The 14,189-nt window shown below is 43.1% G+C and overlaps 2 protein-coding genes across 2 annotated transcripts in view; both read right to left on the minus strand.

Moving 5' to 3' along the window:
- The window catches only part of LOC309563275 (natural killer cells antigen CD94-like), a gene marked incomplete at its 5' end in the record, with an annotated part of 32,043 nt that extends 21,516 nt beyond the window's left edge, over positions 1-10,527 (minus strand). The window contains 4 exons of the mRNA XM_082267680.1: positions 3,728-3,793; positions 8,960-9,037; positions 9,261-9,362; positions 10,488-10,527. Of these exons, the coding sequence (XP_082123806.1) occupies positions 3,728-3,793; positions 8,960-9,037; positions 9,261-9,362; positions 10,488-10,527 (286 nt within the window). The remainder of the gene's footprint in view (positions 1-3,727; positions 3,794-8,959; positions 9,038-9,260; positions 9,363-10,487) is intronic.
- The window catches only part of LOC309564180 (C-type lectin domain family 7 member A-like), a gene marked incomplete at its 3' end in the record, with an annotated part of 91,838 nt that extends 78,557 nt beyond the window's left edge, over positions 1-13,281 (minus strand). The window contains exon 1 of the mRNA XM_082268812.1: positions 13,242-13,281. Within this exon, the coding sequence (XP_082124938.1) occupies positions 13,242-13,254 (13 nt within the window). The 5' untranslated portion in view covers positions 13,255-13,281. The remainder of the gene's footprint in view (positions 1-13,241) is intronic.
- Positions 13,282-14,189: the final 908 nt, after the last annotated feature.

Raw genomic sequence — 14,189 nt, forward strand, 5'->3', positions numbered from 1 at the left:
TTTCACCCGCGGGACGAAAAAACCTCTTGTGAGCAGAAAAAGAAGGCCCTCGTCTTTGACGAGTTCCTTTACCTTTAAAATTTTGCAGTAAAAAGGTGCTCTTTCCACCCGTGAGATCCTAATGATCTCATCTAAGTTGGCTCCAAATAGACGCTCTCCTAAAAAGGGGATATTAGCCAATGCTTTTTTGGAACCTTGGTCGGCTAACCAACCTTTTAGCCACAGTGTACTGAGACAGATGCTCGCGCCAATAATGAAGTGGCGTCTAACGCCGCATCACACACACACAAACTGTAACCCCTGTATCATTTGTTCCAATAAATCTGATACCGCCTGAGGGACCTCTTCTAGGTCCCGGCGTAACCACTTGGTCCATACAGTTACAGCCTGCGAAACCAGACCAATAGCAATTATTGGTCTGAAAGCTGATCCAATCAAGGTAAACATGGTGCGAGACATAGCTTCTATCTTGCGATCCACTGGATCTTTAAAAAGACGGAGCGTCTTCTAGAGGAATAACCGTGGCTTTATTCAATCTAGCAATTGGTGAATCCACCACAGGTGGTTCTGTCCATTTCTTAATGAGGGTTTCCTCAAACGGATAACGCCTGTTAATGCGTTTAGAAATAGTAGAAATGCGTTTTGGCAGACTCCATTCTTCTTTGATTGGATTGCCAAAACATTTGGGCAATGGAAAAACCTTCGCCACTTTGATGCGTTTTTTAGTCCCAAAAGGGATTACAGTTTCAGCTATTTCTGACGGAATACCCTGTAATCTTAAGGTTTCTTGAACAGATACAATGAGTGCGTTTACCAACGCTTCCTCTCTGGCTATGGCTGATGCCGAAACATCCTCCTCACTGTCTGAAAAGACAGTACACGAGACACCAATACCAGATGAAGTACCTGCAACTGCAGAAATAGGCTCAGAGTCTGAATCCGAGGTTACAGATAATAAGGGGTTAGGCGGGGGTCGCTTACTTGCGCCCTGTCCCTAACAAGCCACTTCCACCCGGGACACAAAAGTTTCCATAATAGCGGGCAATGATTCAATCGTCAGTGGGGTGCTGGAGGATCCCGCAGACCCCTCGAGGGGATCCGGAGGAGATACATGAGTGGCAGGGTCCATGTTAATTCAGGACACCTTTGCCAGAAAACACAAAAAAACTTTTTTTTTTTTAAATAAAAAATACCTCTTTTTTTTTTTTTTAATTTTTTTTTTTTTTTTATGTGTCTCCCCCTAGCGCAATAGCGCCCCTCAGAGTACCTGCTTCTCGATCCCACAGAGAGAGAGAGGGACCCCCAAGGCTCACCAACCGATGCAGTGAAGTTTCCAACCAACTGCAGTCAGCGTCTGTCTTTTACAGACTGGAAGGATCTGTTGCTTTTTCCCGGGTAGAAGGACGTGGCTCCGCCCCCTGTGTACGCCTTCCGGCGTTCCCAGCTCTCCACGAGGTAGCTGGGCTCATGAAACATGGCCGCCCCCATACAGGAGACATTAGACTCCAAAAACATGGCGGCCGGCGTGACCTGAGGACATGCATGCACCTGGTCTACGGCAAAATGGCGGCGGACCGCCGAAATCGTTTTTCCCAGCACATCCACCTGCATCTCTGCTGAGTGGCGATTGATTGATCTACAGGAGATACACTACAAATAAGGTAGGATTATACCTCCTATGTCTGCTGTAATGCTACAGTCTGCTGGGTAGAGTGTTAGCTCTCAAACCAAGTCCACTTCCCACAAACACATACTGTATTTACAAGGGGGACTTTTAGTGTCAGATATATACTGACCATGTATGGAGGGGCCCATAATTCATACTGCCTCATAACAAGGAAAGAAAAAAGGGAACGTTTACTCACCATACCGAACCGACAGGCACCCTCTCTTCACAATACCCTTTCCACCGGGGTGGGGGTTTGTGGACCACTCCGGACGCCTCGACTCTCAGGTTCCTGGCGTCCAAGCGAGACTTTTAACTCGCAAGGTCAGTCCCTCCACTGGGACTCCGTCGCGGCCGACCCAGCGCGGAGCTCTGGTCTGCACGCGCTCGTAGGCAGAAACCGGGGTGACCACTGGATCTCAACATCCAGCCCGTCGCCCGGCCCCGCATACTTACTTGAATGTGTCGCGGCCGACCAAGCGCAATGCAATGGTCTGCGCGCGCTCGTAGGCCGGCTGGGGTGACCACTAGTGTCGCCCAGTCCGGCGTTTTTGCTTGAAGATCTCACAGGAAAAACACTGGAGAAAAAACTACCTAAAAAATATTTCTTCTAAAGAAAAAATCTTGCCAGGACCAAAAAGATCCCAGCAAGGAACTTAGGTCCTTACTCCTGACTAGACAGAAAAAAACTGATTCCCTGTAGCAGAGAGAGGGAGGATATACCCTCAGGGACTGCCCCTAGGGTGGAGCCAGAACGTTTTGTCTTTCTGCCTAGTCCTACTCCTGCGGAGACAACATAACCCAGCTCTTGAGAATCAAGAAGACTACGTCTGTCAATGAGCGATAGAGAAATGGCCTGGTCATAAAGGGGGTAAAACCTTCTGGAGCTGAAGTGGTTGAGTACCAATGTTTGTTGCTATTCCATGAATGTGTGCCATTTTGAAGCATGGCATGTTGGTATCTATTTACTTGGCGTAACATTATCTTTCACATTATATAAAAAAATTGGGCTAACTTTGTATTATTTGTGTATTTTTTCCAAAACAATTGTGTTTGTAAGACCGCTGTGCAAATACGGTGCGATAAAAAAATGCTTCAAACATTAACAAAAGGTTTGAATGAAACATATGAATTCGTTGTTTCATTACAATTTATTTTGAAATCTTTGAAATTAGTTGCTATTGTGTGGAGCACTGCCCCCTAGAGGACTGCTGAAAATTGCACTTTCTGGATTCCCCTGGGTTACCCTTAGCAACTGATAGCAGACAAATAGCTGACACCTGTCCAATGACTCTCCCACTGGAGTGGGAAAAAGGAGAAATGGCTCGTGGGACTTTACATGAGTTGAGTACATGTGGCTGGAGGTAAAAAGAAAAACCAATGGAATAAAAATAAAAAAGTAACTTTTATTGCAGTAAATTTTTCCTTTCTCCACTGGAGTGGTTCCCTTCCTGGGCAGACCTCTGGCAGGCTTCCCGGTACTCACGGACACTGTTCTTCCCGAGGTTGAGGTTGCTTCTGCCTCCAACTCCACTAGTCAGCTTTCCTGGACCTCCTGGCTCAGCGCCACAGTCTTGGCGCACTAGGCCGACTGCCTGTGACCACCATCCACATCAGACAGGAGGAGAGACAGCCATCACCCTCCTCTTGGGACCCGGCTTCCCGCCCAAAGACACCCTGCCACATGTGCCCCTGGCTTTTTTAACATATCCCAGGATGCACCACTGTTTGTGCCAAACCACTTGGATAGTTACAAAGCCTGTGTGTCACTGGCTGGGTTTCCTCCACTGTCCAACAGGCTCCCCTATTGGATACAGTGGGGACACTCCCTCTGACCAGATGAATCACACCTGGAGACATGTAACAGGCAGAAGTACCGATCAGGCTCCCCTGATAAGCAGATGGAGCAGACTATGTTTTCTTCCTAGCACCTATCTAGGAGGGTGCTACATGTAATTATGAGATTCAGATACATCCGAATCTCTGAATAATGAAAATTTTGTCCAAATTTAAATTCGTAACAAAACTAATCGCACATGTCTAGTAGATAACAGGACGTACCGCGAAATTCCTCTCTGGTGTCTCCACAGAGGTGCTTCCTTATTTCCATCATCCATTCCAGCTGATCTATAAACATGGAAAGGAATGGAAACATAAGACAAGTCTTTTTGTATGAGGTGTTCAGTATTTATATTCATTACATTTGTATGAAATAGATATGTCTTGTAACCCGGGAATCCCTGACAGCACAACCAAGTCTCTGACCTCACTTTTCCCCAATGCAGTTAAAGCTACACGACTTGGTCCAGGACCTCCTTAGCATGTGATTGGACAGTGAAGAAGACACAGCTCACTGATGAGGTCATCCCTCTACTCTCCCTTCCTCTCTTCCTATATTAGATTGACACCACTGTACATGAGCCTGATGGCCTCATAGCTCTGCTCTATGGGGGGTTACAGACAGCCAATATAAACACAGATTTTGGTACTATTAAAAACACACAATATATTGAAGGATCTCTAATGAATGTATAATAGGATTTAAAAATCTGCCTCAAAGAAAGTTAAATACGTGAGTCTAATTCTTTAAAGCGGTATTAACCACTTCAATACAGGGCACCCCCTTCCTCCCCAGACCAATTTTCAGCTTTTAGTGCGCTCACACTCACACTTTGATTGACAATTACTCAGTCATGATACACTTTAACCAAACCCAGGGGCGCGCATTAGCAGTGTTTCCTGCTGGACGTCATATGACGGCCAGTCGTAATAGTTTAACCACTTTGCGGCTGTCACTCTGTTATATGGCGGGCGGGAAGTGGTTGAACTCCAAGCCAATACTGTGTTATATTGCAGCTAACCAGTCATTAGATGTGGTGGCTGCATTTGTTTTTGTTTTTTTTTCCCTCTGTTTTTACCCTGATGATCTGGCCAGTAACACACCCCCACTCAGGATGAAGGAGAACAGGAGGTACATCAGAGAGCACCACTGTCAGTCTAGGGGATGGGGAGTGTTAATTTTATTAGCAGATTTAAATACACCAACAAATTGAAGCGGAACTCCAGCTCATACTTTATAATCATTTACAGCAAACATTTTTTTTTTTTTTCGCTTTTGGGATAAAGGTTTTACATGAATAAATGAAAGCTGATCATTGCAACCACTTGTCTACTGGGGATTTTAACCTTCTTCCTGCCCATGCCAATTTTAAGCTTTCAGCATCGTCACACTTTGAATGACAATTGCACAGTCATGCAACACTTCACCCATATGACATTTTTAGCATTTTTTTTCACACAAATAGAGTTTTCTTTTGGTAACATTTAATTACCACTTTTTTTTTTGCTAAACAAATGAAAAAAAAAAAAAAAAATCTGAAAAAAACAACTTTTTTTTAGCTTCTGTTAAAATATTTTTGCAAATAAATAATTCTTCTCCTTCCCTGATGTGCGCTGATGAGGCTGCACTGATTGGCGACACTGATGGGCACTGATTGGCGACACTGATGGGCACTGATAGGCGGCAATGATGGGCACTGATAGGCGGCACTGATGGGCACCAATAGGTGGCGCTGATAGACACTGATAGGTGGCACTGATGGACACTGATAGGCGGCACTGATGGGCACTGATAGGCGGCACTGATGGGCACTGACTGGCGGCACTAATGATGAGGCATTATTGGGCACTGATGGACACAGATAGGCACTGTTAGGCAGCACTGATGGGCATTAATTGGGACTGATCTGGCTGCACTAATAATCAGGGCACTGACTATTTGTGTGCATGTCCCCTTTCACACTTGCCAATTACCGGCTCTCTTTTCCTCACGCTGGGACAGTGTGGAAGGAAAGTACTGCCGATAACTGGCAAGTCTGTTTACATTGTGATCAGTAATCAGTCCTTTACTGTGATCTGTGATCGGCTTTGTTCGAGGGCAAAAGCGAACACAGAGTGCAACGGATGCGCGCCTAAGGGGGCATGGTTCTAGGAGGATGTCCCGGAACAACAGAGCTGCGCTGTAGCCGTCTTATGGCTATATCGCATTAATGAAGTGGTTAATCATCCCTGCCAGTGTTAGGTGGTTTGTCTCCTCTATGTAAACTGATATATTCTGCTAGAGAGCTTGAGCTTTTGAAAAACAACAGACGTGCTGGCTGGATCACCAGATAAAAATAAGGAAAGCCTAAAATAGAAAGACAAATGCAGTCATTACATCAAAGCATTAGGAAGCTGCAATATAATAAATGTTTGCTTTTGGGTTTAATACTGCTTTAATTCATGGTGTCAATTCAGTGGCAGTGATAAATACAAAACAGAGTTTACTCTTCAAAAAGAAAACACATATTTTATTAAATATGTAGCAAGGTATCCAGGCCTGTGGCCTGATGTGGGTCTGCCATTAGTACCGGTACTCTTCCCAGCCCATGTGAGCTGCAGCCTTGGGTGTGACAACTGAAGCAATGACAACTCCGGCATCTTTGTTTGTGAGTTTTATTATATTTATAGTGATTGGGAGAAGGGAATGAGTAGGATACTCCTTTAGGCTTGAACTAATTACACATGGGACTTTGTTTCTCCAAAAATGCCCGTTGGCGCTTCCTCAACGCCAGCCGGCGCTAGCCAACGCTCACTGACACTGAGAACACTCTGTAGAACAATATAAGTGCTGAATCCTCGACTTGTAGTCCAGAAGACACAAGACTGAGAACTGTAGAATTCCTGACTTGGTTATATTGCAAAAGTCACTGGATACTCTCTCCGCTTTGCTTGGCTTGAGGTAGTACAAGGGTAGAACTCTGGCTGTAACTTCAAGCTGACACACTCTGTACAATTCAGGGCCCAAATGCAGGCGCCCCCTTTATAGCTTGAACTCTTCAGGGCCCACTAACTAGGTACTCCCTCTGCAACTTCAGGGTCCTTAACCTAGGCACCCCCCTTACTGCTAGCTGATGACTGGATCCCAGAACCTCTTCCAAAGTGGTCCCCTCTAACTCTAGGCAGACCCCCAGGGGCAATCCGCAGTACTCACGACCTGTGTAGGCTTTCCTAGGACTGGACCCCTATCTCTCTCCGCAGGCTCTCAGCACACCGGATCCCCTCAGCTCGGCAAACTCAGGATACTCAGGCGACAGCCCGAGACATCCACCTTCCTCTAACAGGAGGACAAACAGCCGCACTCTCTCTCCTGGGACTCTGCTCCCGCTAAAGACATTGTGTCATGCACCACCCCCAAACTTATACCCACTCCCAGAATCCTTTGCAGCATAATCTGCCTTCTGGGGTAGTTACAAGCCTGGATGTGTCCCCTGATTGGGTTTCCTCCACTGCCCTATGAGAAGCCTCTCATAGGAGCCAGTGGGGAGACTCCCCCTTCAGCAGGCACACCTGGAGACCATGACACCCTACCTAAAAAAATCACAGCCCTGCTGTTAGGCAGACAAGGTCCACTATACATTTACCTAGCACCTACCTATAGGGTGCTACAAATAGAATGAGACAATTGATAAAAAGTTTTTCGCGAATGTTTATTTTACGTATATATACACTGCTCAATAAAATCAAAGGAACACTTTGGAAACACATCAGATTTTAATGGGGAAAAATCTCATGCTGGATATCTATACTTTCTGGTTTCCAGTATAAATTAAATGAATAATGTGTGATTGCGCTGCTCCAATAAATAAATACCTCTAAAAATAGATATAACGAAATGCACCACTAATCCCTCAGTGAGGGTCCCACTAACTAAAAAGAAAATACACTGCTCAAAAAAATGAAAGGAACACTTTGAAAACACATCAGATCTCAATGGGGAAAAATCTCATGCTGGATATCTATACTGGTATGGACTGGGTAATGTGTTGGGAAGGAAAGGATACCACATCGTTTGATGGAAATTAAAATGATCACCCTACAGAGGGCAGAATTCAAAGACACCCTGAAAATCAAAGTGAAAAAATGATTCAGCAGGCTAGTCCATTTTGCTGATATTTCATTGCAGCAACTCAGAATGGTGCTCAGTAGTTTGTATTGCCCCCATGTGCTTGTATGCATGCCTGACAACATCGGGGCATGCTCCTAATGAGACGACAGATGGTGTCCTGGGCTATTTCCTCCCAGATCTGGACCAGAGAATCTCTGAGCTCCTGGACAGCCTGAGGTGCAACCTGGCGTAGGATGGACTGAAACATAATGTCTTAGAAGTGTTCTATTGGATTTAGGTCAGGCGAGGGTGGGGGCCATTCAATGGTATCAATTTCTTCATCCTCCAGGAGCTGGCTGCATACTCTCACCACATGAGGCAGGGCATTATCGTGCACCAGGAGGAACCCAGGACCCACTGCCTAGCGTAGGGTGTGACAATGGGTCCAAGAATTTCATCCGTATATCTAATGCCAGTCAGAGTGCCATTGTCTAGCCTGTGGAGGTATGTTCGTCCCTCCATGGATATGCCTCCCCAGACCATCACTGACCCATCACCAAACTGGTCATGAAGAACGATGTTACAGGCAGCATAATGTTCTCCACGGCTTCTCCAGACCCTTTCACGTCTGTCACATGTGCTCAGAGTGAACCTACTCTCATCTGTGAAAAGCACAGGGCTCCAGTGATGGACCTGCCAATTCTAGTGTTCAATGGCAAAAGCCAATCGAGCTCCATGGTGCCAGGTAGTGAGCACAGGGCCCACTAGAGGATGTCGGGACCTCAGGCCACCCTCATTAAATATGTTTCTGATTGTTTGGTCAGAGACCTTCACACCAGGGACCTGTTGGAGGTCATTTTGTAGGGCTCTGGCAGTGCTCATTCTGTTCCTCCTTGCACAAAGCAGCAGATACAAGTCCTGCTGATGGGTTAAGGACCTTCTACGGCCTGTCCAGCTCTCCTAAATAACTGCCTGTCTCCTGGAATCTCCTCCATGCTCTTGAGACCATGCTAGGAGACACAGGAAACCTTCTGGCAATCGCACATATTGATGTGCCATCCTGGAGGAGTTGGACTGCCTGTGCAACCTCTATAGGGTCCAGGTATTGCCTCATGCTACCAGTAGTGACAGTGACCTTAGCTAAAGGCAAAACAAAAAAAAAAATGTAATTGGCCTCCAGCTGTAAAACCATTCTTGTTATATTAATAAATACATACTTGTGAAATGCATTGTACATCCCACATTGTCCCTAATTAGTTCTAGATCAGATTGGTCAAAGTTAATTTTAATTCTAGGAAAAAATCCTCCATATGGAGTAAATGGCAGGTCTGATAATCTCCTAGGCTGTAGCTAATTAAAAAAAATACCTGTAGATGGCTGGGTGATGGTCATCCCCATCTTATTACACTGGCTGACCTCATTTTCCAAAGACTGACCTTTATAAACTGGAAGACACAAAGACAGGAGACATAATAGGTAGAATGAAACTCTTACATGTTAGAAGGTCATCGTTTATCACAGTGCAAATCAGAGAGAAGATTTATTTCTAATGGTCTTTATGTCCCTCCAACCACCAATCAGATTCTACATTTCATTAGACACTTTGATAAAACAGGTCCAGAGACTCTCCCTTCTTAAGGATTGTGTGCAGCATACTGTATAACTTACACTGTGCTTCAATAATACGGATGAGGATGATATTGGATCCCATGAGGATAGTTATAATGACCCCTTTCCAGGAAGGTCGCCAGAATCTCGTACCGCTGTTACCTGTAGAGATTATCAAAAAAAAAACATGTTTTAATAATAATAATAATAATAATATTGGTATAAAAAAAAAATCCTTCCTACTTTATATTTCTAGAACTCAGCAGAGTGCAGAAATAAAGTGCAGTGGCTGGTTTCCTATCAAGTGAAGAGACAGGAACCAATCCTATCTTACTGTATATAGGAGGAATTGATGTCACTGTGATGTCACTTCCTCCTCTACAGAATTACACATCCGGGAAGTAGAGTGGAGCTGTGGAACTTCCCGGTGTTCTATCAGAATATCGCTACCCATCAGAAAATGCGACGGAAGTGAGATTGCAAACAAAATTGCTTACTCCGCATGCTCTATGCGTTCCAACGTGGCTGCTATGAATTTCAATAGGTTTCCTAATGTGACAAAACATGAAGGCAGCAGCAGACATCTTCTTACACCCAACCAAGTCTTCAATTTCACAAGTATTTTAGCATTAAACTCTCCTTATATACTAAAATAGACTGATTCCCCGTGACCAAGTGAAATAGTCTATTTCACTATATAATCAGTTTGGCGCTAAGCAGTGCGGGGTGTAGCAAGATGGCTGTCGCCTCCTTCTGTCTGCAGGCTTGTCGCTGTATATACTATAATAATAATAAAAACGGAATCTTGTATTTCAGGATATAAGGTGAGTTTACTGCTAAAATACTTGTAATATTGAAGACTTGGCTGGGTGTAAGAAGATGTCCACTGATGCCTTCATGTTCTGTCAGATTAGGAAACCTATTGGACAGCATATCGGCATGTGCAGTAAGCAGAAGGTCACTTCCGTTACATTTTCTGATGAGTAGCGGTATTCTGACAGGACACCGGCCACAAGTCAAACACATATTCATAGTAACAAGTCCTACATCTCCAAAAAAGTTTATCTAAATATAAAAACAAACATGTAATATATTGCAGTTTACCAGTCTTTAGATTTGGTGGCTGTATTAGCTTTCATTTTTCAAGCTAAGAACATTTTCAGCAAGTACAGAGAATACCTGTTGATCTTGCCAGAAATACACTGTCCTTTCAACTTCCGGTGGGCTAAAAGGAAAGCACAAACAATGGTATCCGTCTTTTGTAAACCAATAGTCCCATCAACTCACCATGCAAGTGAAGTTCAGCCTGTGTGACAACCAAGGCCATAAAGGGTGAACTTGTTAAAATAATTCCTGAGAATGGGGACAGAGTAGGATAGCATAATGGTGGGTGGGACTAACAGCAGGGCAATTAAAGGCATAAATGTTAAGGAAATAAATGGGGCTCCCCAAGTTCGGGGTGGTGGAAATGTTTCCATGGATAGTGTTAATCAAAGACCTTTTGTATCACTTAGCCAAAAAAAAAATAAAAAAATTTGAACAACTTGTGGTGCCCCACCATTTTAGATGGATCGGGGCATGGATAAGTCCTGTCCATTATTGGGTTACCTTTTGAGAAGACTGCAATGAATTTGGTGAATTCCACTAGGCCCCACCAGCCTATTTTTGTTTTAGATTATGCAGCCCATTATCCAGAATTGATTATTTGCAAATGCCTTGGCAAAGACTATAACCAAAGAACCAGAGATGTATAGTAACTAAGTAGAACTACTTCACTACTGTACTTAAGTACCGAAAGGCGGTATCTGTACTTTCCTAGATTAGAAGTTTTTTTCTCCTATTTCCACTTTTACTTCACTACATTTTTTCGATGATTTCAATACTTCTACTCCAATATTTTTTTTTTTGTGCTGCATAGTTACGATTATAAAAATTACCACTGCCAGAACAGTAGATGGCAGGTTTCATGAAGCTCAAAACATGAGTATTATCAGCGCATACGAAAATAAATGCTACTGTATGTATAAATAAAAGCTACATTTGAAATAATAAAAACCAATATGATGTTCAAACTTTTGACTTCTTTCTTTAATAACTACATAACACAGTACTTGTACTTTTACTTTCAGTACTTGAGTAGCAATTTTTTTTTCAAAACTACTGGTACTTTTACTTTGAGTACTTGAGTAGCAAAATTTAAAAAAAAAAAAACTACTTGCAATACTTAAGTACAAAAAATGTTGAATACTTTAGTACTTCTACTCAAGTCACTTTTTGATTGAGCACTTGTACTTTTACTCAAGTATGGGTTTTGAGTACTTTATACAACTCTGCAAAGAACTATTACATATGTTTACCTGCACTGGAATAGCAAAATAGATCCTTATGGATCAAGGGACTTCCTTTAGATAAAAAGTGATGAAGGTTTTATGTACATTGCTTATGATTAAATAGTTAGGAACCTTGGTGACTAGCGGGTTTATGGAGTGGTTTAACAAAACACAAAAAAGTATATTGTTGAAGGTAATTGACAAAGATCGGTGGGACTTGGATTATCTTCTTCCCTGTCACACGTTCATCCTCTACAAGGTCCCACAGTCTACCAGAGGGGTTTTCTGATATTGAGATGTATGGTAGATGGTCCCACAGCCTACTGGATATTACGAAAGAGATTTGGAGGTCACGCCCAACAGGAGTTCGATTTACCATGTCTCTCAGATGCAGGACCAAATCTTATAATCAGTGTTAGAAAACAGTGTGCTATGGCTATATGTACTACAGTAGACTGTTCAATGTAGACATTGGGGTGAAGAATGGAAAGGATAAAATATGCGGTTTTCCGAGTGACATGAGAAGAATAAATGAATTAATGGAGGACTATTGTCTTTGTTTGGAAGCAGAATGAGGAAGAAACATTTTAACTTGAACTGGGCTGGGGCAGTAGCACGTGTCTGTCAGCAGCTGCTTTAACGTATATGTGAACCCTCACCATGTAAAACCACCCATTCCATTTAAAATAGAAAAAGGCAAACCATGTATAAATAGTTGTAAAAAAAAAAACAATATAAATACTTTTTTTTACTCTGCTTTACAAGTGATCACATTTTATGCAGCTGAGAACAGAGAGCTGTGGGAGGAGAAACAGCAGCACACTGATCCTCCCAGTTAATGGCTGTGGTGGTGGGGGATGGGGGTGTCAGCAGAAGTCTGATCATTGGAGGAGAGCACACTGAGTTCTCAGCACAGCTAGAGAACTGACTAAGATATGTTTTCATGCCTAGTGTAGTCAGTTTTTATTAGGAAAGCAGAGGGACTGTCAGAAACACCAGGGATTTCACACAAAGGAAGCAATGCAAAGAGAACAGGAGACTTTTGCATACAAGTATATGGTACAGCACATATCAGGAATATGAAATGTTGGGTTTACATATTATTTATGCAGCGGTGCTGGCAAGTTTGTGAGAAAAGGTACCAAATGGTATCAGAGAAAAAGTAAGGAAGGTGAAGGTTGAGTTTGGAGTGTGACAATGTGTAATATGGCAGGATAATAGAGTTTTGACCCGATAAAGGACATCTATGTCTGAAGTCATTGCCTGTATTATTACTAAATCTTTGATAAACTCTTGATTTGTGCTGAATCTTGTGGTTTGTACGTTTCTATACCAGAAGGTTAATGTGGGGATCTCTCCAGTTGTATTGTACATGATATTCCTATAGTCCTATGTGCTGTCCTATTTGGTGCTTAAAAATGTGTTTGATGCACATTTACAGTTATGACATCATAAAACCTTTTCAATGTCTAATCTATGACGTCAGGACCAAAGGAAAGACAGGAAGGTTGCCCATAATAACCACATTTCATCATCTTTTCCTTATCCCAAATAAGGAAAATGAAGCATGGTGTCTGAATTCCTCGAGTTATGTGACCCCAGTGATTCCTCTATTCTAAGTGATGACCAATACCAGTGATCGCTGTGCTAGAATGAATCCTAAATCCCATCAATCATTTCCACATTAATATAAAACAGAAGAGCCTCTTACCGGTTGTCTCCATGTCTGATAACACAAGTAGAGTTCTGAACTGCTGTACTGTGATGACCGGTCTAATAGGATATACTGTATGTATTATATCACATACACTATACATGGTGTGACTGCACTGCCACCCCCCTGTTCCTATGTGGTCACCCAGGCTGAGATCTTCCCAGTCCAGTCTAACCATGAAGAACAGTGTAAAGACCACAACATCCTGTATTTCAGAGTATGTATGTGTTTGTGACCGTGCATGTATATTATATTGTTAGCACCCATGGGGTGCAGAAACTGATATGAATCAGCCTGTGTGCTGTTATGTCAACTCCCCCTTAAAAAAGCTTTTGGTGACAACTAAAAATGAATATACTGTAAATAAGCGGTTATATCAAGAATGAGCAGAAAACAAAATGCAAAGTCCCAAAGTGAATTCAAGTCCAAATCCACTGCTGTGACAATATTAATAAAGAAGTCTTGTGTAATCCAATGCTTGAAACACAGAAGTGCACCTGCCAACTCCAATTAAGAGGACTCTTACTGGAATCTTTGGACCCTTTATGTATCAACAGTAAAATAGGCACGTTAATTAAATCCCATTGGCAGGGGATCCGACTAGAACATCGTCTCCAGGGGGCCTAATAGCACCTCCAAGTCTCCAGACAAGGTCCGCTTATTGTCCAATCCAGTGACATGGAATAGTTCGCCACACTTTAATTTCTCATGTGTTCATTCTCCAACACAGTGTTGTCATATATTAGCATTGATGGGCACTAGGGATGATCGAACGTTTCAGGTCGACCATCGGTTCTACCCGAACATTGGCTGTTCGAGGTTCGGCCGAATTCCGAACTTTTTGCTGGAAAAGTTCGGAATTCGGCAACCAGAACCGACCAAAATGCAAAGGGACAGGAACTGGGCTTTAAAAGCCCGTGATTGGACCAGAACCATCAGTAAAAG

This window comes from Pelophylax lessonae (assembly GCF_965119305.1).
Source record: "Pelophylax lessonae genome assembly, chromosome: 9".
Lineage (NCBI taxonomy): Eukaryota > Metazoa > Chordata > Amphibia > Anura > Ranidae > Pelophylax > Pelophylax lessonae.